The sequence below is a fragment of the Anser brachyrhynchus genome (assembly GCF_964034855.1).
Source record: "Anser brachyrhynchus genome assembly, chromosome: 9".
NCBI lineage: Eukaryota > Metazoa > Chordata > Aves > Anseriformes > Anatidae > Anser > Anser brachyrhynchus.
In genome coordinates this window covers 5073600-5100707 of record NC_137703.1, presented here as the reverse complement: position 1 = coordinate 5100707, position 27108 = coordinate 5073600, and the positions used below count along the sequence as shown (strand labels likewise).

Sequence of the window (27108 nt, the reverse complement as noted above, 5' to 3'; positions counted from 1 at the left end):
ATTTCGCTTTCTTTTTACCACTCTAATTTCTTGTTACCCTAAGTAATGCCCGAGAAGAGGGTGCTTGTCATGTATTAAAGGTGTGTTGTTGTAAATGCTGTACAAAATAGTCCTCGCTCCTGGTTAAAAGTTAGTCAGCAGCTAAAAAATGTTTTCCTTTTGGTATCGCAGTTTATTGATTTCTTTCTTGTAGGAGACCGTTTTCTTCTTACATTGACTTTTTATTCCTGCCCTTTCCATAATAAAGTGACAGCTAATTGTTATATGTGGTCTAGTTAATAAACTGGTAGGAAAAAAAAAAGTGCTTTATACTCAGTGAAAAGCTGACCTTTTCCAGACATCCCTTGAGCAACCTTTTGTTTCCATAGCGTTCTTCAGCAGAAAGGGGCCTTTGGTTACTTTGGACCATCAAATCCATGAAGAGTCCCCTTTCTTACGTTGTAGGCCTCTGTAATCTGAGCCCGTGTTAGTTCATGTTCAGAAAAAGAGTTTATCATTTAAAGAAAAAATCCAACCAGTTTAAAGTTGCGCTTGATGATAAATGAGATAAACTGCTGATAAATGTACCAGTGAGGCAGTCACGCCCACAAATTGCAATTCTGGTTGCTTAACCCAGTGGTGGTAACGTATGGATGGAACTAACACCTTTTGGAAATCATAGGTAAGTGAACTTTCTCGTTGAGTTCTAGCTAACGCTAGAATATGCACATTATTTCTAGAGGGAATCTACTTGAATTATGCTTGAACAATGGCTGCTTTTGTGGTATTTTGCAAGTATCTTCCAATTAGGAGATCACGGCAGTTGTTTGTATGAAATGAGACAATTGTCTATGCTAGGACTTGAAATTTCCAATAAGTAATTCATCAGTAGTTATGGCGTAAGTAGATACTGGAGTAAAAATGACTTTCAGATTATCTCAGAAGTTCCCATCAATATTGAACTCTTTCACATACTACAGGTTTCACAAGCTAAAGGGGCAAGCATTAGGGATTGTGTAACTAAAAAACTCTAGCATGGACAGTCATTGCATCTAGGGATGTACGTTTCTAACACAGTAATTCTTTTTTTCCATTGCCTTTAGGTTGTCAAGATATTGCAGATGAATTTAGAGCACAAGAAATTGATGGACAAGCTCTCCTCTTGTTGAAGGAGGATCACCTTATGAGTGCAATGAATATAAAGCTTGGACCTGCGTTAAAAATCTGTGCACGTATCAATTCATTGAAAGAATCATAGGGCATGAACACGAAGGTTTAAACAACAGTTTCTCTGTGACAAAACCAGCAGTAATATGCCAACATCTTCACCATGGCATGAGTGTTACTGTGATGTTTTGTTAAATATATGGAGTTTTTCCCACATAGACTTAAAAGTATTCCTCTGATTATACCATGTAGTCCTCTGTAGTTTCCAGCAATTTAAAAGTTCATGGTAAAGCCTGAATAATACTTTGACTTAAAGTGGGAGCTCATGGAAAAACATGAAGTTGAAATATGCTATGATAGTTTAAATATTCCCCAATATCTACTTTATCTTGTAATTTTAAGATTAACACCCCAGCACCCCCCCAATCTGAACACCATTTAGATTGTGTTACTGTATTCTGAAAGATGACTTTTCCCACATACAGCAGTTTTTGGACTGAATTCACAGAAGTGTCCACAGGCCCTGTGGAAGCACTGAAAACAGTAAAATGCTATGCATTTAGTTGTGCTCTCTGAGTTTCTTTTAGTCTGGAGCAAATTGTTTGTATGGGGTAGGTTGGCAGCCTGTTTTCCTTGTGTAGGCTTACTCTCATCTCTGCTGCTGTAGTATGTTCTTTAAGTCTGGAAATACTTTAAGCCATGTAGGCATCTCATCAAAGTCCTCATTATCAGGCTACTGAAATGCAATGGCATGACATTTTTGCCAGTGGTAACTGAAGCACATAAGTTACTTTACTCTTTGTATGCTGCTATGCACTAAGAGGGCATTAAGTTGTTAGGTTTCCAGTTTTGCGTGCTGCTAGATAAACTAGACCAGCAGTTCTCAAATGAGGATTCAGAATGGATCCTGAGAAAGTGTGAGCACATTCAGGGTTCAGGCTCCTAAATGCCTAGGCGTGAGGGGTTGAAAACTGCAGCCAGAACAAGCTCATGTTGAGAGAAGTGTACCCTAAAGACTGGAGGTAAAGAGAAGGGATAGCATAGCTCAGACCCTCTTTTTCCTCTTACCACTTCCTTTTCTAACTTGTCTTTCCCTATAGTGCATTCCCATTGCCTCACTGGAAGCTTCCAAGAACCGTATTTTGTCCGCTGGCTAGTGTGAGCTGGGCTTGCAGTAGTCCGAGGAAGGAGCCCAGTGAGGTCCCTGCAGAGCTCGGTGCAGGAGCAGCTGCCGCAGCAGTGGAAGGAGCCTGGAGCTGTAGGTGAGCAGGAGGAGCGCCCCTGCTAGGCAGCTCTGGCAGAAATCTCTGGGGGCCCTGCTTTGTGCCTCTGGCAGGAGATTTTGGCTTGGATGCTGCAGACTCAGGCAGCGGGATTAGAGTTTCCCTCGGTGGTTACTCTTTCACGCTCTGTGCAGAACAAATATGTTTCCCCACTTACTGACACCCTCAGAAGCTACCTGGGCTCTGAGGCAGCAGCACCTTCTCGATCTTTGCTTCCCCATCATGTGCTTGGACGTTCGTGGATGTATTTTGTACCTTCTGTTCCTTCCCTTTGCAGCTCCTCTCCCCTTACGGACAGGCCTAGATCTCCAAGCTCTCGTGTAGGGAAAGAAGGGCACGTGAGCTGATAGTTGCTGTGTATATTTGAATTAAATGTGTGTGTCTACAAATAATGTATTTTGTATTTTATGCAAATTAATGCATAATATATGATTGTGTAGGGAAATATTCAGGGGGACCCTAAAGTATCCCTAAAAAGAAGAGGAACTGATCTAAAGTTTGAGAACTGCTGAACTAGGTCAAAAGAAGTCGATGCACATACACTGGCTGAAAGGAAGGGTTATGACAGGTAGAATAATATGTATATTATTTAACTGACCTTAAAGAGTTGGTTGAGATTACAGAAAAAGTTGTGCTTCATTTTCCTTTAATTAGACTATTGTGTTCTTTCTATTAAGAGACCTTCTACCATTATCTTCTAGAGATCAACATTAGAACCATTGCTTTTAATTACAACTGCTTGAGCTTTCTAATAGCAGATGTTACTAATATTTTTATCAACCACTGAAAACTCCAAGTTAGGACAACCCATTGCTGTTACGTGCTAGTAAGTGGTGAGAGCCCTAATCCGAATGGCATCAAAGGCTTTTAAGAATTAATTGATGTCTGGGTTTATTTTGGAGGGAAGTTGCTAAGCACTTTCTAATTTTTTTTTTATTTTTTTTTTTCTGTCTTCAGTTACTGTTGTCAAATAAACTTAACTGAAGGTTCGATGTTTGGCAGTGTTCATTTGAAAGATACTCAAATGATGAAGACAGGTTCCCATCTGTAGCATTTCTGTAAGATACCCCGTGTAGTATATCTGTAACATATGTTCTAAAGAGTATGTTCTGTTTTGATGAGCTAATTGAAGACTAAAGATATCTTAGATATTTATCCTTTGGCTTTTGTCTTAAAGTTTTATTATTTTTATACAAAAATTTCACCGGCTAACTTTTAACCTGTTTTCTGATTGTACTGTTCTTTGGCAATGTAAAAAGTAGGTGTACTTACATGTGAATTGATAATGGCTTAAGGCATATTTAGAAATGTGGGCTGATGTTGTGAGTCCTATTTAGACCTGCAGTTAATCAATGTTACGTGCATGAGAATTTCACGGTTGTTTTCATTTTGTTTTACGAGACAGCTTTCAGGAGAACCTCTATGGCTAGTGTTTATACACAGCTCTGACTAATCACTGACAGATGCCAGGAGCGCAGAGTAGACGTGCATTTGTCATGTCTGCTCTGGTTCTTCTGGTACACTACATTTTCTGTGGTTTTGGAAGAGCCGCAGATAGTGAGTTATGCTTTAAATATTCACGAATGCAGCAACTAAGAATGTGGGCCTTACGCTTAGTGAAAGTTTTTTCTTCTTCAACTGTTCTGTCATTAACTTCCAAGCGTAGCTAAAGTCTATTGCAGAAGCTTTTGAATTTACTCAAAAAAGATTCATAATACTTGGAACAATATTCCTCCAGAACAGTTTTGCATACCGGTCATTTCTGCTTTGATTCAGGTCAGTGAGGTTTTCCCAGGTTTATGCTATTTCCCATGGCTCTCCTCACAGATTAAGCCAGACCCTCTTTGAAAAGAGGAAGTCTTGCTGATTTTAATTGATGTTAATTTTTTTAACAGTTGCTCCCACTGGATGCGTCTACCAGAAATCCTTTCCTTTAGATTTGTTTCATGGGATTTTGTATTCTGCATTCAGCTTGCTGCTGCTGTGGGCTGTATCTCAGTAATCCCTGCAAGATTTCAATTCCTGTAGAAAGGAAGGCAGGACACTGTAGGATCTTAGCTTAAAAGGGACATGTTAGGTGGCTTTTTCCCTTCCTTTTTCTCCACTGGCTTCTATCCTACCTTACTCCTGAAGGCAAAGTGCAGCATTAGCTCAGGGCATCCTCTCACAGATTAAGCCACTGGGCTTAATGGGACTGTTGAGATTTCTTCCAACAGAGATATAACTATCACACTTGTCTCAGCTCCAGAGTTTATTTGCATTTTAAAGAAATGCTCCTGAATGGTCAAAATGGGTGTGTAATTATATTCCCCTAAATGATCTGGCTGTTACCACTGAGTGCCCATGCTTTGCCGTAGGAGCAGCAAGGAAGCTAGGCCACTTGTTCAAAATCAAGACTTGTCGATGGACTGCTGACTTCTCTCAGCCACCCCATGCCTCACATTTGGCATATTTGTAAGACTTTACCACCTCGTTTATACAGAAAGTAAAAAATAGCCATCTCGTCAAGTTAAACTCAGTTGGCTTGGATCACCCCAATGTTTGTGGGGTTTTAAAGAGGCGAAATTGTAAATCCATTACACCCATTAATCTTTTTTTTATTATTATTTTATTTGCCAGAAATGATAGAGGGTAAAACTTTTCCTGTTCTTGGGTCGATATGATACCTCAGGTTTATGTCCTGCAAGTATTCATTTCCTCATTTCTCTCCTGTGAAAGCAATTTTTTCTTCTAGCTTTTTGACAAATCACAGGTGAGAATCCAGCCTTTTGAGTAGAGCAGATGGAGTCCGTCACAACTGTAGACGTGGCAGCAGGAGAAAAGAAATGTGTGAAAGTATTTGAGCAGGTTTACAATAGCTTTTGGATCACTTCCTTATCTTGATCTTAGCTGTAAGGAAATGTCAGGTGTAAAGCCATTTTTTAACTGTAGTTTGAACAGAAGTTTATGTAGTGAGACTTTGCTAGCTGGTGTCTCACTAGCAATAGTGCTGCCTATTTCAGGCTGCTCTCATCACAATATCAACGCAGAAACAGCTTAATAGCGTAAGAAATTTCTTATTCATTGACAGATATACAACTCAAGCTGATCAAAGAACTCAGTGACAGCTGTGCGGTGAGTCCTCGTTTTGCAAGTAATTAGGCATCCACATACTTTGTAGCACGAGTAGTTCTCCTGATGGCATTGAGGCTATTCATGTTAAAATTAAGCATTTATATTAAAGCTTGCAGAGTTATTTTCTCTTACCAATATGGCACAGAGATTTTCCGTTAGCATATATTTGGATACACAGTTGTCTAACCAGATTTGTACTCATCAGTTGTTCTAGGCTACAGATAATGACTCTACGAAAGAATCTGTTTGGGATACTTTTCTCTTTTTTTTTTTTGAACTTTCACCAAACTTAGAGATGGAGAGAAACTAACAAGTTACTGTGTTTTGTTGCAAGTACACAGCTTCTGTTGAATGCTGAGTGGAATAGGGATTAACGGAGCTAAAAATGCATTATTTCAATGTAAAGTGTTAATAATGGCTCGTAGTGAATACATTTTTTTAGTCACTCTTGCACAATTAACTGTAGTTTCAGACAGGAAGTATTATGATGAGAAAGCAATTTAAAATCATTTAATGCTTAGTTCACTTAAGCTAAGTCTCAATTAAGTTCTTTTTAAAGGAATTTGCCTTTGGTAATGAGAATTTAGTTAGGTTCTATGGGTTCTATGTAGCTAAATCCACTGGATGACTTTGAAAATAGCAACATTAAAAAAAAAAAAGGTAATTATGATATAGACAAGTGCCTGCAGTGTAGATGCTATGTCCAATTTCTCTTTCAAAAACTGTCCCTAATGTAGTCCAAGAGCTATAATCAGAGACTGGGACATAGATCGAATGCAAAAGCAGGTCGGACACGTTACCTTGATCCATATGAATTGGGCTGATTTACTTCTACCTTCTGCGTAACTGTGGAGGCGCTCTATCACGTGCCATTTCTTCTCCATATGGATTTAGCACATTTGGTGCTTTTTGCCCTGTTGGGTCTCAGCTGTGTTGGCCGGAGCATTTTGTGTCGTGCTCGTCTCCTGGGTGGTATGGTCAGCACTTCCACAGGTATTCAAGGCCCCCCTTCTAAGCTGCTACATAGGCTTGTGCAACCTCTGTGTTGTAACTCATACATACCTGCTTATTCACGTGGAGGTTGTACTTGTTATTTACTGGTCTCTCATAGCTGAGAGGAAGGGAAAAAAATTCAAAGGTGTGAACAGGCTTGTAATAGAAGATACGTAGCAAGCTTATGGTCTGGCTTTTGTTGCTGTTGATCTAACACGGTTCTGGAAGTCAGTGTTGTGAGCAGATTTCAAGTTAAAAATTTTAAACTTCCAGCTTGTATTAACTTCCTGCTAAATTATACAAAATGGTTGTTTTACAAGTAAGGATCTGGAAAAATGAGATCTGAAGAGATGTTTCCATCTAGAAGGAATTATAATTCGAGCACAAATGTACATTCATAGAATAATGATATTGCTTTGAATGCAATACATAACATTTAAGAAGTATTTTTAATGATGTGTAAAAGCACTATTTTTACATAGGGCTGTTGCAAGGCTTATAGTATGGATCGTAGGTACCAAATAAAGGTGCCCTCGCTGACGGTGGGATTAAGCTAGAAGCACAAATAGAATTGATTTATGGCACACATCTGCTTTGTGGCTCTGGTCAACATGCGGGAAGACTTGGGTTGTCCTGTACTACCTGCTCAGTGTTTTGGCAGCTGGGACGTTACGTCCTCTATTTGGAAAGTAGATGGTTGAAAGAACAATGAAATGTTCTGCAGAGCCAGCTTCCCTTTAAGAATTCTTTGTGCTGTAGTCTTAGCAAACCAGTACTGATCGGGAAAGATGTGTGTAAGAAGAAAGGTTTTATTAATGAGTGCCAAATACTTTCACTTAGGGTTGAAAACACATAGAATAGCTCACTAAATTCAATGTTGATTTTTAAGGGATTTTGTTTCAAGAAAAGTACAGAAGTTTCTCATGAAGGGTTAATACTTTCACCACTGTTACCACTAATATTCTATAATTCTGTAAGAATTAAAGGACTGTAAAATGTTTGCATGGTATAAGGTCATTAGTTACTGGCACAGCACAAGTAGCGTAACCTAGAGGTTAGTGATTGTCTGTAGTTTGGATTATTTCAGATATTGCTACCTTCCTAACATAGTTTCTCCTCTTTCAGTCTTGCAGTGAAACTGTAATCCTGTTTTACAAAATAATGGTTTATGGTTTTATTGCTGTGCTCAAGGCTCAGTGTTACGATTTCCCAGAAGCACCAGATAAAAGAAAATGCACGAAGAGAGGAAAAGTCTGTTAGGAGGATAATAGAATGAAGATCACAACTGGATCAGATATCTCCCTCCGTTAAAAGTTAAGGATAAAAATGGGCTACTATTAATATATTTTAAAATAGTTACACATCAGTAGGCTAAGATGCCACAGTTGGATGCTATGTTGAGACCTGTAGTGCTGCTGCTACCTACGTGGTGGCTGTAATGACAGCCTACAAATTGATCCTTTTTGACGCTTCTTCCCAAAAAGTATGAAAGAAAGAGTTTGATTGTAACACAGGGATGTGACATCAGTATATTAATATTTGATTTGCCTGCATGTTGTGGCTTCCCTGTAAAATTACAATTTTAAAAACTTAAAATGTCTTTAGAAGCAGTGCAGCAACTATGGGAATTCTGCTGTGTCGGAACAGATGGGGATGGGTAAACTTTAATTACAGGTTGAGAATCTGAACCACAGCGATAAATACATCTGTACCTTACCCAACTTCTTGCAGTTCCAGTTCTGGGTACATCTGTGAATCAGAAGGGTGAGACTAACCACACCAAAAGAAGCATCTGAATTGTGTGTTCTTGAAAATAAGGCTTCATCTGATGTTAAGTGAATTTAAAATTAGATATTTTCCCTTGCCTGCCAAATCTGTATGGATTAGTTATTTCATGATCTTCTGAAATGCCTGGTGCATTGCTGTCTGAGATACTTGCTGGTTTTTAAATGGAATTAGGTTTTGTAAATATTTTGTCAATCCCATTTCAGTGGGTGTCCAGTCTATATATAACCTGAGGAAATGCTGTGTCCAAAAATACGGTTAGACATATTTTGTCCTATAGCATCTCAAGCACTAAGTAACAGCAATTGGAAACTAGGTGCAGGGAGTGATTGCTTAAGGTCATTTTTCAAGGTTAACGTTATACATGCTTTCCTACTTTTAATGTGGAAATAGAATTTCCTCCAATACGGTATCCAGCATAAAGGATGAAACAATTTGTGGTGCCAAACACTTCAAACTATGTTGCTAAACATTGCTGCCTCTAATTACACTACTTTTAAAGTTCAGTTGTTGATCCTTTACTGTCATTTTGATGGCCTTTTTAGCAGATTTTCCAGAAACCATTTTCTGCTGCTGTAACAACGCTGTCCTTTTGGTTTCATTTCTGAAACGTTGTCACTGAAACCTCAAAGAAATGTTACCACCCACTGTGGGTCAAAGAAGCACTATGTGGGGTGAAGTAATAAATCAGAATAATTGGACTTTGATATATTGCAGAAATGTAAGATTAATATATGGTATGTGATTGTAAATTCTTATCATGGAGTGATATACTGGAATATTCTTTTATAAGAAATTTTAGCACATGTATCACGAAATTCTGCAATTAAAACGTATGTCTATAATTGATATATAGTATTGTAAATGGTAACCCAAAAATTAAATTTTACAGTTGAAGAGCACAGTGAATATGTAAAAATATGATCTTCACTTTGTGAATCATTTTTTTTAAAAAGCACTTTCCTATTACCAACTAGCATGTGAATGAATTTTAGATTCTCTCATTTGTTATGAATCCGTAGAAGTGAGATTACTTTAATCTGTCTGTTAATGGATAAATTGATTATACAAATGCTGAAACAAAGCACCTTATACTATGCTGCTTAAACTTGCTTGTAATTGCACCTTTTGTTACCTGCAGATTTTTCTTAATGAGTATTCTTGTGTGATATCATTGTTCCCTGTGGGTCTGAGTGAATGATTAACCAACCAACCTGCAGCGTCATTTACTTCTATAGTTTCTATTTCAATATAATATTGTACTGTGAGTTCAGTGCTTCAGAAATAAATGCTACTTCCATTTGTCTGCTTTGGTTGTGTATCACGTTTATCTCCTGCAAAATTCAACCAAGAGTTTAATCTTCATTGAACTGTAAGAACTTGAAAACTAAGGAAATGCTTTTGCTAGAAGTCTGAATAATTTTTCCCCTACTGAAGTAGACCTGCTTCAGCAAGTATAACTACTTTAATATCAGAGTAATCTTGGCTGCAAAATAAATTCTATTCTACTTTAACCTGTTCTTTAACCCCTGGCATGTACTTACGTGTATCAAGAAACCTTGTAAGAGGATACATGTCTGCTTAGTTGAGGGAGTCTAGCTGAACTGTTCATAGTAAGCATATTTGTATTTGTTCTGCATTAAAGCTCTTACTACTCTGTTTGTAGACGAATAATTTTTAATATGCATATATACATCAGAGAAGCAGTAGCAAAGAAATAATGAAACATCACCTTTCCTGTAGTTGTGAAAGTTACACATCTTGCAATATTGTATGTAAACAAAGCTTGTATTTCTGTAGGAGGTATAGCTTTAACTAAAACAATTTATTCCTCATTAAACATACAAAAAAGCCTTAATTTAAGTTAAACTGACAAAAAGTTACTTTAACAAGAAGATAGACTTCAAAAAATCACAGTTGTTTGAACATGACAGTAGCTTACTCGTATCTAACTGATAAAAGGGCTCCAGCTTAGAAAAATACTTTATTGCATTTTATTCTATAAAACCTGAGATCATTCCATTTAAAACAAGTGTAACATTCTAGTAAAAACATAAGGCTTAACTGAAAACGTGTTTTTTGGAAGTATTGGTCTTCTATAAAACCCATACTTTAACCTCTTTGGACCGGCAGTAAAGCCTAGTGTAGAAGCATGCAGTGCCCGCATCCTGGTGCGATATTTGTTACTATCCTTGTGAATGTTGGATTCTTTTCCATGGGTTGTAGCTCTGGAGATGCTTCTTTGTATTATCTGTAAGGACACTGTCACAGAGCATCCAAGTACGCGCTTCAGCCACACAGCACTTACTTGCAGTCTTTTCAGTCAGCAGCTCGTTAACAGATCACAATTACTGTGCCCGGCTTTTCAGCTGGCTCTGTGTTTTCATTGTTAAATGGCATAAAGCAGAATTTCCAGCTAACAAATGGGTCTGTAGACCACATCTCCTCTGTCAATTCGACATCGTGACATCGACACCAGTACGCTACTGCAATGAGAAAGCTGTTGATGAAGTACAGCCAGGGGACATTCATCTCCATGTAGGCCGGAATCCGAGCACCAAGAAACAAAATGATAAACTGAAGAAGCACAAAAGGTGCCCAAGTGCCAAGGAAACAGACGAGGAGTCTGGTCAGAAGTTGCCACTTAAAGCAAGTGCCGTTGTTGTTAGACGCGTACGAGAACATCAGAACAGGCTGACTGGCAAAAGAAACCAGCCTGACAGACAGTATCATGGTTATAACTTCCTTCCGAGAAACCATGAAAGCCATGCCTATGAGAAGCAGCATGGCAAACGAGACGGCGTAGCTCTGCACGCTGACATAGAGAGGACACTGATAAGGAGAAAAATGGTTCCGAATTTCTAGTTCTTCGTAGATAGCAGGAACTTTCAGAATACAAAAAAAAACTGAAATCCATATAAAAATCACAACAAGTACATAAAATAGTCTTTGGCCTCGTCTAGGAGATTGAGAGGTTTGGGCTATAGTCATGTAATAATCCAGACCAGCCACGAGACATACTGGGTAATGCAAAATACCGTAAGTAAGAGAAATTATCTGAGTGAAGAGGCAGATATGGTACTTTGTAAATCTTACACCCCAGAGCGCAAAGTCTTCAAAATAGAAAATGACAGCTATATTGATCAGCAGGATGAAATCAAGAAGTGCCAAAGAAACACAGAAGTATCCCATAAAACTAACTTTCACATTTTTTTGCTTAACTTGCAACATGAAGAAATCAAGGGACACTTTTCCAAGCATAATCAGAAGCAGCATGCAGCTGATCTCAAAAGGCTGGTGGACCTGCGGGTAGTGGTACTGACCAGAACAATTTTCACAGAATAGAGCAGCCATCCTCCAACAGTAAGAGCCAGCAAAATAAACATCACAGGGCACCGTGCTTCATGTCTGAAAAGGAAAAAAAAAAGGTTGTAGGGATTTATTTCTGGTGTAGTTTTACCTATACATTATTCCCTATCATAGCAACTACCAAATCTACATCTGAATTTTCCAGGCTCCTTAATTAAGGTTAAAAGCTTCAATAAAACAAGGAACACCTACATTTTATGTTCTTCTAAGTATACTCAAGAGAGTTAAAAGGTCAACGTAGACCTAAGTTACTTTTCTACCTACTTTCCTAAGGGAAGGTTTCAGAAATAAGGTTGACTGTGCTGCTTCCCTTTAGAAAGCATGGAGGTCTTTCTGTCCAGCTGGGCAGGCGGGTAGGTGGTTCAGCGCCACTACATATTTTGAAGAAATTAGATAACCACATCGGACAGAAATGGTGCAACCAGCAGGACATGTTACGTTACGGCCTCACAGTTTGTTATGCTCATAGAATCTGTATGGAATTGAGACCGCAGAAATATCCCGAAAGCAGACAAGACATCAAAACAACTCATCCTGTTTAGTTGCTAAAATCTGGCAACCAAAATAAACACGCTTCATTAGTTGATTGGGGTTCTCGTTCATCCTTTAGCAATGTAAGTTATACAGCAATAGGCACCTCAGAATTGCTGTTTTTCCCCTTGGACTTGTTATAACTTTCCTTACAATGTCTTCCCATGCGATAATTCCTAAGAAAAATGAACACGGAATGGCTTCATGCACATCAACACAACGTATCAGAAAAAGCTCTCCATGCTTTCTTCTCTAAGGGAACAGGACAGTGATACCAGAATTTTTCACAGCACGTCTCCTTAGAACCACAGATGAAAGCGAAGCATTAAATGTTTTCCCACTTTTAACTCTGCTATTCTGCAAAACTGGTAATTGCTACTTTGCTTATTTTGCCCTTCCCCTCCTTTTAGGCAATGTGGGTGCTTAATACTTCTGGTTTTTGCTTGGAGAGAAGTGGATGTGAGGAAAGTTTAAAGCCTGTCTGCAACCTTAGTCTGAAATGGCACATAGTGCAGGTCACCTGTGCTGAAGCCCGCTGCTAGGAAGCACTTCAGGCCTTTTCTACAGGTTGTTATTTTTGTTGTTTTTAAACCTTTAGCGGTCTCAGTAAGGGAGCAGCAAGCTGTCCAGGCCGATGGCAAAGCTACACCTGTAACTGACAGCTGCTGAACCGGAGGGTGAGGAACGGCGTCCGCACACCCAGCAACAGCAGCGAAGAGACCAGGGCAGCTGCAGGCAGCCTCGCAGCATCCCTGTGAGCCACCATTCGCTCACGTTTAAATCGACACCAACATTTTACTACCGGTTTGCCAGAGCTGGTGAGCAGCCGAGCCAGGTGTCTCCTGAAAAGCCAAACAAGACGAGCAAGTGAAGGCACTCGGCAGCACGTCTCCACCGCTGCGCCCTGCTAGCAGCCTACCTGGGCGTGAAGCTTCGTTGTTATTCTGCACAGGTACAGCCCGTCCTCCGAAGCCGAGTACGCGTTACGGAACAATTTACACCAGCCATCTGCCCTGTGCATCTGCTCTTCGTGGTCGCGGGGAGGAGAAACCTGCGCGCAGAGCCGCGGCGGCCTCAATCCCCTCGTCAGCGGGTCGGGGGGGACCCGGGCTGAGCAGCGGGGGTGTTAACAACGCGTCCCCCAAAATCCGCTCATCCCCGGAGCTCGGAAAGGACTTCTCTCCTTCTTCCTGGCGCTGTCCCCGGCACCCTCCTGCCGGCACTGCCGAGGGAGCTGCTCGCAGGGCACACACAGCACACGCCGCTGCTCCCCCCCTCACGGGGCTCTACCCCGCGGGGTCGCCGCGGCTGAGGGAGGCGCCTCTGAGGGGAAGCCGGGGCTGGGGGTCCCGGGGGGGGGGTCCCGCCCGGCCCTTGCCCACCGAGGAAGCCCACCTGCCGCCCACCGGTCCCGGGACGTGCCCGGCTGCCGCAGCCCCGCCGCCGCCTCCTCAGCCGGCGGCCATCTCCGCCCCTAACCACCGCCAGGGTGGGGAAGGGCCGGGCGGGGAGGGAGAGCCGGGGAGGGTGGGGAAGGGCCGGGCGGGGAGGGAGAACCGGCGAGGGTGGGGAAGGGCCGGGTGAGGAAGGGCCGCGTGAGGAGGGAGAGCCGGGGAGGGTGGGGAAGGGCCGGGCGAGGAAGGAGCCTGGGGCCGGGCCCGGCTGAGGCGAGGCGGGGCCCTGTGAGAGGAGCCGGCGGTGAGCGCGGCGCTCCCGGGCGGTGAGGGGGGAGCGGGGCTGCGAATGGAGACGGGATGGCGGAGAGGGCCCGGCTCCGTGTACAGAGCCGGGACAGGGCCGGGACAGGGCCGGGGGGCTTCGGCCGTGCCACCGGGAGGGCGACGGGCACGGCCCCGGGTGGCAGAGCCTCGCCCCGGGGGCCCTGTGTGGCTGCCGGCTCGGGTGGGCAACAGCAGTGTGTACGGAGGTCCCGTCCCAGCAGGTCCCTTCCCAACAGATCCCCTTCCCAAAAGGTCCCTTCCCAAAGACGGCACCGAAAGGACCAAGCGGGCTTTCAGAAATTTAATTTCTTCTGTTTCTTTCCAGGTCTCGCAGCTGGAAGAGCCCTCGGTGCTTTCAGGGATGCGGGATGCCACCTGGCCCCATCAGGCATCTCCCGGCCCGTCGGCGGTGCCCCGCGTGGAGCAGCCGGTGGGTTTCTCCGGGCCGTGGCGGCTCCCCAAGTGCCCCACGTCCGTGGGCTTCCACGGGCACCTTCCCCTTCCCGCACCAAACACAGCGTGCCCCCAAGCGCGGGGCACGTTGCCTTCTTACCGTGTCTCTGCTCTTTGATGGGACCGTAGGGTAAACTTAAATGTTGGAGAATTTGGCCAATAGTGCAATGATTCGCTTTTTCTACATCATTTAATGGTTTTATAAAACACTCCTGGTTTTGAAATGCAACGCAAGATTCTGCAATCCCTCAGTACTGTAGGTATATCATTTTACATACAGGAACTTTCTCCGCATAATACAGTTAAAGGATTATATAGAAAACACTAAGGAATATTTCACTGTGGACATCATCTTGGCAAAAAGATCTTTTTGCAAATGGCTCTCCCAGCGCTGTCCTTCTCTGAGACTTTTAGCAATTAAGAAAAGTTTGGAAGCAGGTTAGGAAATAGCCATTGTTTGTTTTAAGATAATGGTGAATTCAAGTGGATAATCCTGCAAGTACAACATAAAACCTTCTAAATGGGTTGGCCTTTTGGCTTGGACATCCTGTAGCAATCTACTTAATAGAGTTTAAAAATGCACAGAATAGAATTTTCTCCTCCTCCAGATCAGCCTACTAATTTAGTTTTCCATTTGTTGTTTTATTTCCCATCTAGCAACAAATGTAGGATAAGAGCACATCCTGCTGCTGGTGTGGCTCGCTGAGAGTCCTGAGCGTTGCTTCTTGAGTTAATTGGAAGTGGTTTCCTGTTGGCTATGGCTTTCTGTTGGCTGCATGTATGCAATATAGCTGTCATTCTATGGCATTTTTTTTTTTCCCCCATTATGTGTTTGGTAATTCAGAGATAAATCTAAGGAGAGGCGTGGAAGCCTGTGAGCTCAATGCTGCAGCACCCGTCCTGTGTGTGCAGAATGGAGCCCGGAGCCCGGCGCTGCCACTCCTCTGCCCCCAAGGCAGCAAGTTGGCCGTGCCAGGTGCTTGTCCAGGCTCGCTCACTGAGCAGGAGGTGCTAGTGTGAGTCACTGGGAGATCTGGGAAGAGATAGTGGCCATCCAGCCTTTCTCAAAAACTAGGTGCTGGCAGGAGTAAATGGCATCTGTTAGATGATTCCTGCGGGTTGGGCCACCTCCGAAAGGTAGGCAGAACACGTAATTTCTGGGACCTAATCAGGCTTAGGAGAGAGAAATCTTTGGGAGCTTTTCGGATTTAACTTACTCAATTTAACTTAGTCTTTTATTGGGTCTAAACTTCAGTCTCTGAGCGTGGAGCAGCCGTATTCTTAGCATGTCTAGTGCCCGTTGGGAGGGAAACATGTTTTTTGTCTTTCTTGAAGGCTAAATAAAAAATCAGTGGTGGATCTATCCATGTTTGATCTGTATGTACAAAAGTATCAGGTTGGCTGGTAATCTCTCTTCTAAAAGCAATTAACTCTGGTACTCTGGAATTAAATTCAAGTGTTGGTAGGGTGCTAATTTTTGTCTTCCCTGTTTCCTCTCACTGTTTAAATAAGCTCTCATTTTTTATTTTTTTTTCAGACTACGATATCAATCATCTTGTTTTTCCACAAAGAAACAATAACTTTTTTTTTTCCCAGAAATTAAACTAATCTTGAGCAGCATTCACATTGGCAATATTTACTTATCCAAATAGCAGTTATTAGGACTGTTACACAGATTGCAACGCAACAAGAAAATGTTTACACCTAGAATGGGTATTTCACCATCGGAGCACCCAGTCCGCTGTGTGGTCCCATTCACCAGTATCTGACTGGCAATGCCCTCGGTAATAGTTTATTCTCTTCTTAGTTCTAATCAAAGTAAATCAGAAAAAGTGATTTTTCCGGTGCTGGCTAGTAAAATGTTGGGCTGGAGCCTTTCTGATATTTTTGTTTCTGATCACTACTTTCTTTCTGACTGCAGAAACTACTGTTCTGGCCTATGTGGGGAGATACCCGGATGGTGGAAACGAGCAACCAGGAAGGGAAGGGGACGGTTTAAGCATTTCTTTCTGCTGATAAAGATCTTAATGTGTGCGTGACCTCCAGAGTGCGCAGCCCAGCATGTCAGCTCCATGCTTGGTTAGCTTTCTGGGCAGGCTCCTCTGCGTGTCCCACAGGGGCAAGTTGCGTAGACTCTTGCAATCAAATTTTCTTTTGTCAGCTCAAACAGAGGAAGAAGGGATCGGAAGCCACTTCTGCATGCACTGTATTTTGGGATAATCTTACGTGTCCAACATCCCCAAGTTAATGTTGGAACTACTACTTAGCTTCCCTTTCCCTCTTCCAAGACCCACTGCGGTGCTTGTTTGAAAGCTTGTTTGTTGCTCACTGATTACTCTCAAGTGATTGTTTTCTGCTCCGGAATGCTACATCTCATCTTCCTGTTTTTCAAACATAAAATAATGAAAGGAGGGAAGACCTCAAAATCAAACACGTTGCTTTGCATTGGCAGCTCCTTCTCATTGTGTTAGGAGCTGCTCGCGCTCAGTGTTGAGTAAGGTCAGGCTCTTCTTTAGTGTCTGCTCAGTTTGCAGCTTTGCAGGAAAATGTGCAGGTATTTGACAAATACTCTGCTCTTAAGTAATGGCTTGAGCCATCCTGCTTGATCGAGGTGGCTGCGTTTATGTGCCTGTGCGGCTGTAGAATGGTTTGAGAAATGAATGCGTATTTGCATACAGGCACCTGTGTGTGAAGGACCAAAGACTGCCTGTCCCAGCAGGTGGGTGCTTGAAGTGATACAGCAGAGCTCTTGCAACAGCTTCTCCGTGCATTTTTCAAATCACGTTGTGGTTCTGTGTCCCCTACACCTGTAAGAAACTCGGGTAGATGCGTCCTTCCTTCTTCGAGACAATAACAAATAGGACTTCAATAGGCATCGATAACAAATAGGACTTCTTTGCCATTGTGTGAAGGAACTTAGGTTATGGTTTCTGGGTAGTGAGCCCTGAATCTTGTTTTTTTTCCCCCCAGATCTTCCTGTCCGGGCCTTGTTGTGCTGCAGAAGCTAGTTGCCAACTGCCCCTTCATTCAAGTGAGCAGAAGGAATAAATTTACATCTCATCCTTGTGAGTTCAAGAAATCTCACGTTGATATGGGGGATTCCCCAAACCATGTGGGAGCAAGACGGGGGAATCAAACGTGTATTTATGCATTTTGATGTCACGTGGGCAGAGCTACAGACTGAGGAGTGAACTCCTGGAGAAATTATTATGAAAAAATCAGTGTCCTGAGCAGCAGAGGTTTGGGCTGTGGCTTAATTTGGTGGTGAGTGGACATAACAGCCATGAACAGAGCTGGCAGGAGACCAGGTGGGTGCAGAATGTCATCTCCAGAGTGCATTTGTACGTGGAGATGAGTGCTGCTGTGATGCAGCCTTTCCCGTGTCCTTTTTCTTGGGCATGCCTTTAGCTGGGTGTTGCCTAGCAGAGCATGTTTAATGCCCTATTAGATCTTATGCCTTGTCAGCACAGGATTAGCAATCTGAGTTTTGCAATGGCCTGGTGAGCAAGCATTGTGTAGTTGCTGTTCCTGAAAGGCCATTAGGGTGTTTATGAAGATTTTAATAAAATATTTATCTAAGAAATGCATGTCAAGGGACAGCTTATTTTATAACGAAGACGATATTTGATCCGGGTCCCATTTACAAGATGTTTTCATGTGCTTTTCAGGAATCTTTTAAAAGCACAGACAATGTGCATTCCTTCTTACTTGCCTTGATTTTTGCACCTCAGGAGAAGTAAGGGGGGAGGTAAATGTAGCAAATTGCTTTGTTACTCAAGGTATAGAGGTGAGAAGAAATTTTTGCTCATTTTTGCCAGCACTGATGGTTCTTTCTGTGTTGTTGCCTTTACGTGGAGGTTGCCACTATTCAGAAGGCATGAATGTGTCAGAATAAGTGGCTCTGTCTCACTAGTATGCTGAATAAAACAAGATGTTTTGCCTCTGGGCAAAGCAGATTGTAAAGCTAGGTTTTCATAACCTACTCTTCTTCCTCTTTCAGGTGAAGCAGTCTGTGTTCTGCTTCCTGTTTTCCTTCCCTCGTGTCTCTGAGCTGATTGAAGAAGGTTTTAGCAAGAAACTCGTGTTTCAAAACAACGTACTTTCAGGTCTCAGCCAGAGAACATCTAATCTCATCCTCCATAGGCTTATGGTACGTGATGCTGTTCAGAGGGTGTTTGGTTTTGCTTTTAACTTAGCTACAAATAACACCTTGTGATTCAGCCTGTAACAGATCTCCTCTAAGATTAAGTTCACGGGCTGGAACCGAACTGTGCTGAAGTCCAGATGTGAATCTGCTTTCTTCAGGGCCTTAGTTGTAGTGGCATTTTTTTTTTTTTCAAAAGAAAACCTTTCTCTAGGACTTACTCTGTGTCATTTACATCCTTCACTGGATCCTGGCTACAGAGTACTTTCAAGGATCATGAGCTTAGCCTTTCTTGTGTTTGGTTTCTGTTCTACATTACGAGGATTAGTGATGGTCACCACCTGTACAGAGTATTTTGATCTGTATCCAAAGCATGGTTGGTGTCCACTGAGTAATTATCTCTCTCTTTACTTGAACTTGCACTGAAACCATTTGCACAGTGCAATTGCTAACTCTAACTTCTCTCAGAAGTCCTTTATCATAAAACAATTATTTTTGAGTGATCATTATTTTCACATAAAAAACTACACATGGCAAAACAAATGCCTTCTGTGTCAGCCAGTGAGTAATGGACTCTTTGTGGGCACGATCAGGAAATGTGCCTTTTGTTTCCCTGCACCTGTTGCTGTACTACAAATAAAATCATCCAATGTTTTATTTAATAAAATGAGAAGCCCTAATGAAATTGTACCAGCCATTACCAGGAAGTCTATTGAAAACATTCAGCAGCTGCTCACTGTGAGTTCGTTTACACTGATAGGGTTGTTTTGTCTTTCTCCTTATGTGCTAAGTGGGCAAGCTACAGTGCAGCCTTAGCAAACAGCAGAGCCTTGGCCCATTTTATAGCTCTAACTCCTTTTAAAGTGCTTGCTCAGAATCTGTAATAAGTCCTGATCAACCGTTAAGTGTGACTTGTAAAAGTTTGTTAGCAAGCGGCCTGTCTCTTACAGCGAAGTGTTCTCCGAACTACAGCACAGTGGCAAAGCAGGTAAGGATCTGCTGTGTTCTTCTCATTTTGTAGAGTGGGATTGTTTCAGAGAGGCCAAGAAACAAGTCAGTCAATCCTGGGAAATCCTCTGGGGTGAGCTGGGGGTCACCCGTGTTTAACACAGCCGTGTGCCACCAGTCTTTCTCTAAAGGTCCATAACAGAACTGGCCTCTCTCCCGTATTTATAAGCTGATAAGTCTGTCACGTAGCTGTGCTGGCAAGTAGGTGGGGACCCTTGCACAGAACAGACTAGTTCCTAGCAAGAGTTGCCTGATTTAAAAGAAAAGCTAACCCTGTTGATAATCTCCACGCTAAATGCTGAACGGTATATTTTATATTAAAACTCCTCAGAAGTTGTGTCATAACCATAGCTGCTTTGCGTGCAGGAAAACGGTTGGTGAAGACTTTCTGGTAAAAATAGCGTAATAAAAAAAAAGTGTTCAAACTTGCGTGATGCAAACCTTTCTAGGTTTGCTTTCAAAAACACCTCAGATGCAAAGTAGTTGAATGAAACGTCAGCCAAGCAGCAAGTGATGCAGCAGCCCTCCCTTCCCACAGCAGCGCAGAAGGCAGCAGCTGCCTGTGAGCAGCGTGAGGCCCTGCGGTCCCTGAGCATCTCCTGCTGCAGCCCTCCTGTACTGCGGAGTTCCCTTCCCTTTTGGTGCAAGCAGAAGCGTTATCTCAGAGCCTGTCTCCTGTTCTGTTTGTGATGTTACAGATTTGTGCATATCCTCTGAATTTATCCCAGTGTGACCCATGAAGAATTCAGACTCAAGCATAAGAAAGCGAAGCAAATACAGCCTTCCAGAACTCGAGCCAAGGCGATGAGCTCCTTCAGCAGGGCTGGCCCCAAAAAGCCCAGGTGCCTGGTGTCCGTCCATGAAAAGGAGGACTTGGTACAAATTAGGGTTAATTGAAAGCCCTGTGTTTAACCCCAGCTGATGGCAGTGATAATCAGGCCCACCCGGTGGTGGAAGAGCTGCTCTGCCCTCACTGTGGTGGCTCCATGGAAGAAAGTGGGTGGGTGCTGACACTTCACTCTCCCACAGTAGTCTTTTTTTTTTTCCCAGGTGGTACTTAGGTTTATTTTATCTTGGAAATTGCTTAGGTTTGTGGCTGGAGCAGATGCATGGTGGTGCAGGGATAGCGAAGGGGAAGCAGCTTAGTGACGAGGGGAGAAAAGGGCAGGGCACAGCTGCCTGGGGATGAGCAGGAATTACCCTTAAACTGAGCTCACCTGGACTCCATCTGCCAACAGATCCAACAGGGGGCCTGATGGGGACGTCCAACTCCTGCCAGTAACAGAGCTGTATCTGGAAGGTGTTCCTCCGTTGCCCAGTGCTTTTGATGCCAACTGTGAGGTTTGAATATTGCTTTGCTGTCATTGTGACCGTATCAGAGAAGAATTATATCCTCGGAGCAGCTGGAAAGCTGCTGTGCGGGGCTCATACAGCTTAGTGCCACAGCGTATTACGTGCTGAGAGAAGTGCAGGTGGTTGCAGGAAGAAAAATGAGGGGCTAAGCCAGGCAACTCTCTTTTCAACATTTCTACATTTAGTGTTTACATATTCAACATCTAACGTTTACATAAGCCAGGTGCTTGTCAGCCTGTCTCCTGATATAACAAAAGGAAGACAAGTCTTGGTTAAAATGTAATAAATTAATTAATTGAGGAACTAAAGCATTCTGCATTTTTCTTTCTGCTTTTCCTCGTGCTATACGCAGCTCTATGAAAGCACAGTATTGATTTCAAACAGAAATTGAAACAGGTCTAAATGAGCAGTATGTAGGGATTCTTTAAAATATGTATTCAATAATTAAAAAAAAAAAAATCAGCTATGCAGATATGCAGCAGATGAAAGTAATGGCTCCCCTGAGCATCTGCTACAAAGGTACTTTGCTATTAGGAAATCACTTACCACAGATACAAGCATCCCAACCAGGGCTGCAACATTCCTACAGATAATGAAAAATGCAATTTTGTCAAAGAAGAATTTTTAATTATTTCTTAATTGCTAGAGAAAGATCTGATTATAAAAATACCAAAGGTGAGGTGAGGTTATTGTATCCATACCAGAGCATACTTGGGTGGAGTATCTCCACTAAGTACTGACTTGCATTAATACTGATTAGTGTTTTACCAGTAATTTTTTAATTCCCCAAAAAGTTAGGAGTAATCACATTTTCTTGCAAAGAAAAATAATTAGAAAATTGTATAGGGTATATGAAATACTAGGAGGAAAATCAGTAAGACCACTGTAAAATTTCATTGCAGTAAGGACATTTTGATAGTCCTTGTAGTAGTCCTTTAACAGTCTATAATATTTAAAAGTTGTTTGTTTAACACTCCACTAACTTATATATGTGTTTATACTTGTTCCCACTAAGGTTACCCTGCACTCTGGAAGTTAAGTCAACACCGGTAAGAAGAAAGTTACTTTGAAATACCTGATGTAAAAGTGGCCTGATAAAAAACCAAACGTTGGGTGAGTACCTTTGTGATTTTCTGTCTTTGAAGTGTTTGTCAGGTACTGCAAGTCTGCTCACAGTTCTGTTACTAGCATGTTGTAATTGCTTCTCTCGTTATCTCAGTCTAAAATAATTCTGAAGTATTTGGGGAATATTTGTGGAAAATACTAGGTTACAGCAATGGGTCTTGAAGTCCTTTAGTTAACCACTGGACACTTTCTTCACACCACTTCTTCAGATAATTTGGAGTTGTTCACAGCAGATCCAAGTGAAAGAGGTAAAGGCTAATTCAATTTCTACACCTGTGTGAGCTTGGAGATTTGTTAGGGTGACGATATAATTTTTTTTACGCTTCATTTTGGAACCTAGCTGCTTGTCCCTAGGGCCTTGTAGCAGATGGCAGCATTGCTAAGTAAGTTTTTATTATTTGGGCCATCCAACTTTTTCTCACCCATTAAATACAGAGCTATTCTCACTTTTTGGAGGAAACGTGCTCTGAAATCTACAGAACTCATTTCTCCAAAAACTGCCAGTAGGTCAGCTGCCGACTGGGAACCACTGCTGGACGTTGTCCCTGTATGTATTCTACGGGGTTCAACGTGTAGTAGTGCTCTCCAAAATGCTAGTCTGCAGTCAGCTTCTGACAGATATGTGACAGATCAGGCACCCTTACTTCAGCTCCTATTGGCATCAGCAAGAATCTAACCTGATGAACTGCAAGGATGGCTTCAGTACAGGAGATTTTATAACTCTCCACCAGCGTGGTTAAAAGCAAGAGTTCCCGAGCAGGCTGTGAAGGCCAGGTGAGCCATGAATTAGAGGCAGCTAGCTGAAGATGCTTGCACAGAACCACGGTTCTGTTCTTAATGTTAGACATAAAGATGTGAAATAGAAGCACAGCGAAAACTAGCATCTGTATGAGCTAAGTGTAAAATAGCTGCTTAAATGAGTGAAAAGCTTTGTTACTTTAATCAGCTCTATCATACAGGTGGTGTCCAGGAGTTTGTCTTTTTGGGTAGTAGATCCTTTGATTTTTTTTTGCTAAATTAATGAAAAAGTGGTCCAATTTACGTTTCTTTATGGAGAGAATATGCAGGAGATTTAAGAGACAAATGACACCGTACCCATGAGTTGTGTACCAGTGTACCTGTTATGGTCGATATATCTGCACCATCTGAAAAACACGTATGCTAGAAGGAAGGGGAAGCATTTTAGGATAGAAAAAAAAGTTCTCTGAGTCAGTTATTAAAACTTCTTGCTTACCCTTCTCTGAATGGATTCAGGAAACAGTCAAATGTATAGTTACTGCTGAAGTGATCTAGAGGAATGATGCCGAGCTTTAACTTCTTAAATGCTTAGTCAACCAAACCATACAGCAAATCCTTCAAACATCCAGTAAATAAGGGATGCATAAGAGAAACTGCACAAACTACTTCAAGGTATTTATAAACAAATTATTTATGGTCACTTCATATTAGCTTCGAGTTACCCATATTTCTGAACAGATGAATACTCTCCGGCCTCTTCCATTTAAAAAGTATTCCAGTTCCAGAAAATAGAAAGTTTTAACATTAAGGCATACATACAGCTATGTTGTTTGCTTTCATTTAATAAGGATCAATTTACTCATACTCAAATACATGGAATGTTGGCACAAAACTAAAGCTCTTGTGGAACAGCTACTGATCATACACAAATATTCTGTGAGGTCCTCTTGACTTGCATTTCTCTGATAGATACACCACAAAATGGCTTTAATAATACAAACTGAATGCTGGATCAAATCTCTAAATAATAAGTAGCAGATAAAGTAAATGGTTTGCTTTATTTGTAAATTATGTACAGAATACATTTTTTAATTATTATGATGGAACAGGAGAAAGAAAACAGCCGTCATTTCCAAACCATGCTGCTTCCTTCACCTGCTGGAGATGACATCTTTCTCTGACCCAGATGTACAAAACCAGTTTGGATTTCCTAAGTTGCTGGCACATAGTCTGGAGAAACAGAGAACACTGCAGCCAAATTCAGCGCTACCAGCTTTTATATTTTCAGCAAAATACTTCTGCTAAAACTAGTTTTCTTAGGAAAGTTTTCACAATCTTTTGAAATAAAATCAGGAAAAATATCAAGAAAGTTGTGGGCTATGAAGGGCTTTACCTAACTAGCTATCAAATGAGTATAACTAGGAATAATCTGAGATTTGGTCATTCAACTTTTACCTGTTTTACAAAAGCAAGTTTGAGAAGCGGAACTAATTGACCAGTTATGCAAGTACCAGAAAGCTATGTTTTCAATGTTTGAGGACAATCTGGGCAATCTATTAATCAATAGAAAACTTGTCAGATTGATAAAACTTCTGTAAATGTATATTAATGATTAACATAGTACCAAGTAATCAAGTTAATGGTTAAAAAATGAAGGAACTAGATATAAAACTGTTTGGTAACATGTACATTTCAGCAAACAAAGATGCTACTGTATGGTCTATGTTTTGGTGATCAGCCAACAAAGAAAATCCAACCATTTGCACATACTTAGTCCCAAAACCACAGTGAGTTATGATTTTTCATGTGAAGGCCTACTTTCGGTATCTTCCTCCTCCTCTTCCTCTTCGCAATCCCCTTCATCTGTTTGCTGTTCAAGTTCCTCTTTTGTGATCATTTCAAAGTCGTTTCCATTTCCACTACTGTGCTGGGACCTGTCGTCTTCACGCCTGTCACTGTCAGTGTCTGAGTGCCGCTCGCCTCCCGAGCCTTCCGTTCCCGAGTTCCTCGTTGCTTCTGTTTTCCCATCTTCGTCTTCTTTCTTCTCACTGTCCGATTTCTCCTCACTGTCATATTTTTGTTGCTTTTTGGATTCTGATTTTTCCTCTTTCTTTAAGTCTGCTTTTGGTCCTTTGTATTCATGTGTGTACAGGGGCCTGAAGGAGTCAATGAATCCCACGTCTGCTGTAAGATTTGGCAGAAACCAGAAGTGATGCCTTCCTCCAGTGATGAGCCAGATAATAAGGAAAAGGATGCAGCGAGCTGTATTTAAAAAATGGGAAATTTTGTTGTTATAAGCATTCACAATGTACAACTATGGTGTAAGAAGTATCCAGTACTAAGAGCCAGCCAAAGCCAGCAATAGTGGCAACCCTGGGGAAAATCCTCTCATTCTGCAGTGGCATTATTTATTTATTTATTTATTTATTTATTTATTTATTTATTTATTTACTTTTACTTACCAAGCCTTTTTCCTTGCCCCCAATAATCATATATCCTGTCTATGATCTAGCTCTTAATGCTTTAAAATCCTGGTTACACCGTTCTCACTACTGAATCTGTTTTAATGTTCTGGCATTATGTTTTTTTTTTGGTTTCTTGTTTTGTTTTTAAACTGAGGCAGTAAACAAATCTCCACAATAGAGGAAGCACAAACAGGTGGAACAAGCTTGAGACTTTTCTTTTTGTGGCACAACCCTGACACCCAGTGGCCACTAAAGAAATGCATACCCAGGATCAGTCTGGCTACTGCCAACAACAAAATAATCAGAAGTAATTGAGAGATTCACCCATCTGAGCCAATGTTTAAATGTATGGTATGTTTCTACCCTTTTAGACTTCACCTGCTGATAAAACGAAGATGACTGACACTTACCAACAGCAAGAAGAAGAATACTGGCTACAAAACAGCCTGCACCTACACTGAGGTAATAAACACCAACACGCATTTCTGCTGGCCAGAGTGGAAACAGGGTTGCAGCTATAACAGCGATCACTAAATAGAAAGATAAGAACAAATGTATGAGAAACGTGCTTAGTTCTTCCTTGTACGTACATGAAGGTTTTAGGCTCACCGTTTGTTCAAGGTATTGGCTTAACAAAGTATGAGTTACACAACAGTGTTTTAGGCCTTGACTGAAATCTTTTCTAGTTCTTGACTGAAATCTTTTCTAGTTCTGTTTTCATAGCGGGCAGACAGACACCAGGGACCACACTGAGCAAGTCTACACCACTGTACTTAATCAAAAGAGAAAAGAGCACCTCTGGAAAGGCAATAAGCAAAGAGGTGAGCAGGGAGCTGCCTACAACCAGTCCAGCAGGAAGCAGGCACAGAGAGCGGGGTGGAGCTCTCGGTGGCCCCAAGGATTGATCAGAGAGCTGAATATGGCCCCAGGGGATGACAGTGGTTCTCTAGAAAGGTGGTTCTCACATGGCGAGGAAGCTGCAAAGTACAGGTCAGGGGTGTTGGACCAGCAGTGAAATTAGCTGTTAACTCACTGACGTGAGTTAACAAGATTACATTCAATAAAAAAAAAAAAAGCTGACTGGGCCTAAACTACACAAACCCAAGGGTCAGAAAGGTATTATTTATAGTTTAAATTAATAGCTTTACTATCTTTTACATTTTTATATAACCCACCACAGCTGCCTACGAAGCAACTTGCTCATTAGTTTAAACTGAAATAAACAGCTTGCACACTTGTACAAGTTCAGACACTTGCTGAAGTATGTTTCAGCTGTCTTTAGTGTGTGTTTTGTTTGTTTTATTTGCACATGTCCTCCCTCCATCCTGAGATCAAAATTCATGTAATGTGGTTGGTATCAAATCATGCTGAAACTGAAGAGCAAAAACAGTTTGTGCAGGAAGATGATGTTTCTCCAACAAGAGATACTCCTGTTGATATCCCCCCATTTGTGGTGGGCTTGCTACTGTCTACTCTTACTTACCAAGTACAAGTCCCATAGCAAATGTTTTAAAGTGAACGGGGTCATAGATCCACACATATACCTACAACAGAAATAATGATTAATACTTGAAAAGCAAGCTCTCTGATAAATGATTTGTTTCCTCACTCAAATGCTTAGTGCCTTGCTATATTGCTTTGCACCGAGCAAACAGCACTCTGGCTGTTAACATAAAAATGTTAAAATAACATTTCTGCCATATCAGAAATAGCAGAAGAGGAGGGCAAGGGGTTGTGTATCCTTGTATCCTAAGAAGCGTTAAGGACTTGAAACAGGTTTGTCTCAGTGAAAGAGCTGCAAAAAGAGACAAACAGCCATGGGGCTGCACGCCTGCATGCCCCTACTGATTGCCTTAGGTATGTACCGATCGTAATCTGAG

At 41.7% G+C, this 27108-nt stretch overlaps 3 protein-coding genes and 2 long non-coding RNA genes across 26 annotated transcripts in view; 2 read left to right on the top strand and 3 right to left on the bottom strand.

The window, feature by feature from the left end:
- Positions 1-9630, top strand: part of PHC3 (polyhomeotic homolog 3) — a 37522-nt gene extending 27892 nt beyond the window's left edge. For 4 of the 5 annotated variants that reach the window (XM_080605396.1, XM_080605400.1, XM_080605399.1 and 1 more), the window contains one exon: positions 1083-9630. In XM_080605396.1, coding sequence (XP_080461522.1) covers positions 1083-1237 — 155 coding nt within the window. In that variant the 3' untranslated portion in view covers positions 1238-9630. The remainder of the gene's footprint in view (positions 1-1082) is intronic. The other variant, XR_013955292.1, reaches the window with a different exon arrangement.
- On the bottom strand, positions 5765-13698 carry GPR160 (G protein-coupled receptor 160). Of its 3 annotated transcripts, none has more exons than XM_080605427.1 (2): positions 13617-13698; positions 5765-11729 (listed from the first exon to the last, which is right to left on the bottom strand). In XM_080605427.1, the coding sequence occupies exon 2, from the start codon at positions 11673-11675 to the stop codon at positions 10656-10658; it is 1020 nt and encodes a 339-aa protein (XP_080461553.1). In that variant the 5' UTR covers positions 11676-11729; positions 13617-13698; the 3' UTR covers positions 5765-10655. The 3 variants fall into 3 exon arrangements, with proteins under 3 accessions (XP_080461553.1, XP_080461552.1, XP_080461554.1); XM_080605426.1 differs by having other exon boundaries at positions 13141-13689; XM_080605428.1 differs by lacking the exon at positions 13617-13698 and adding an exon at positions 12742-12875.
- LOC308200172 lies at positions 13039-25739 on the top strand. 16 transcript variants are annotated; one of them, XR_013955298.1, is made up of 6 exons: positions 13601-13710; positions 14268-14372; positions 17366-20389; positions 20786-20883; positions 21916-22013; positions 25600-25739. It is a non-coding gene; the product is annotated as an uncharacterized lncRNA (long non-coding RNA). The 16 variants fall into 16 exon arrangements; XR_013955294.1 differs by having other exon boundaries at positions 17366-17460; positions 17567-22013; XR_013955295.1 differs by having other exon boundaries at positions 17366-17703; positions 18396-22013.
- Positions 18670-27108, bottom strand: part of LOC308200174 — an 87215-nt gene continuing 78776 nt past the window's right edge. The window contains exon 2 of the long non-coding RNA XR_013955310.1: positions 18670-19820. This is a non-coding gene — a long non-coding RNA (uncharacterized lncRNA). The remainder of the gene's footprint in view (positions 19821-27108) is intronic.
- The window catches only part of SEC62 (SEC62 homolog, preprotein translocation factor), an 18270-nt gene continuing 14598 nt past the window's right edge, over positions 23437-27108 (bottom strand). The window contains exons 6-8 of the mRNA XM_080605425.1: positions 26712-26772; positions 25639-25758; positions 23437-25025 (exon numbers count right to left, since the gene is read on the bottom strand). Of these exons, the coding sequence (XP_080461551.1) occupies positions 24556-25025; positions 25639-25758; positions 26712-26772 (651 nt within the window). The 3' untranslated portion in view covers positions 23437-24555. The remainder of the gene's footprint in view (positions 25026-25638; positions 25759-26711; positions 26773-27108) is intronic.

Coding starts and splice junctions, on each gene's coding strand:
- GPR160 (XM_080605427.1), bottom strand. CDS start 11,675: ATGGCTGCTCTATTCTGTGAAAATTGTTCTGGTCAGTACCACTACCCG.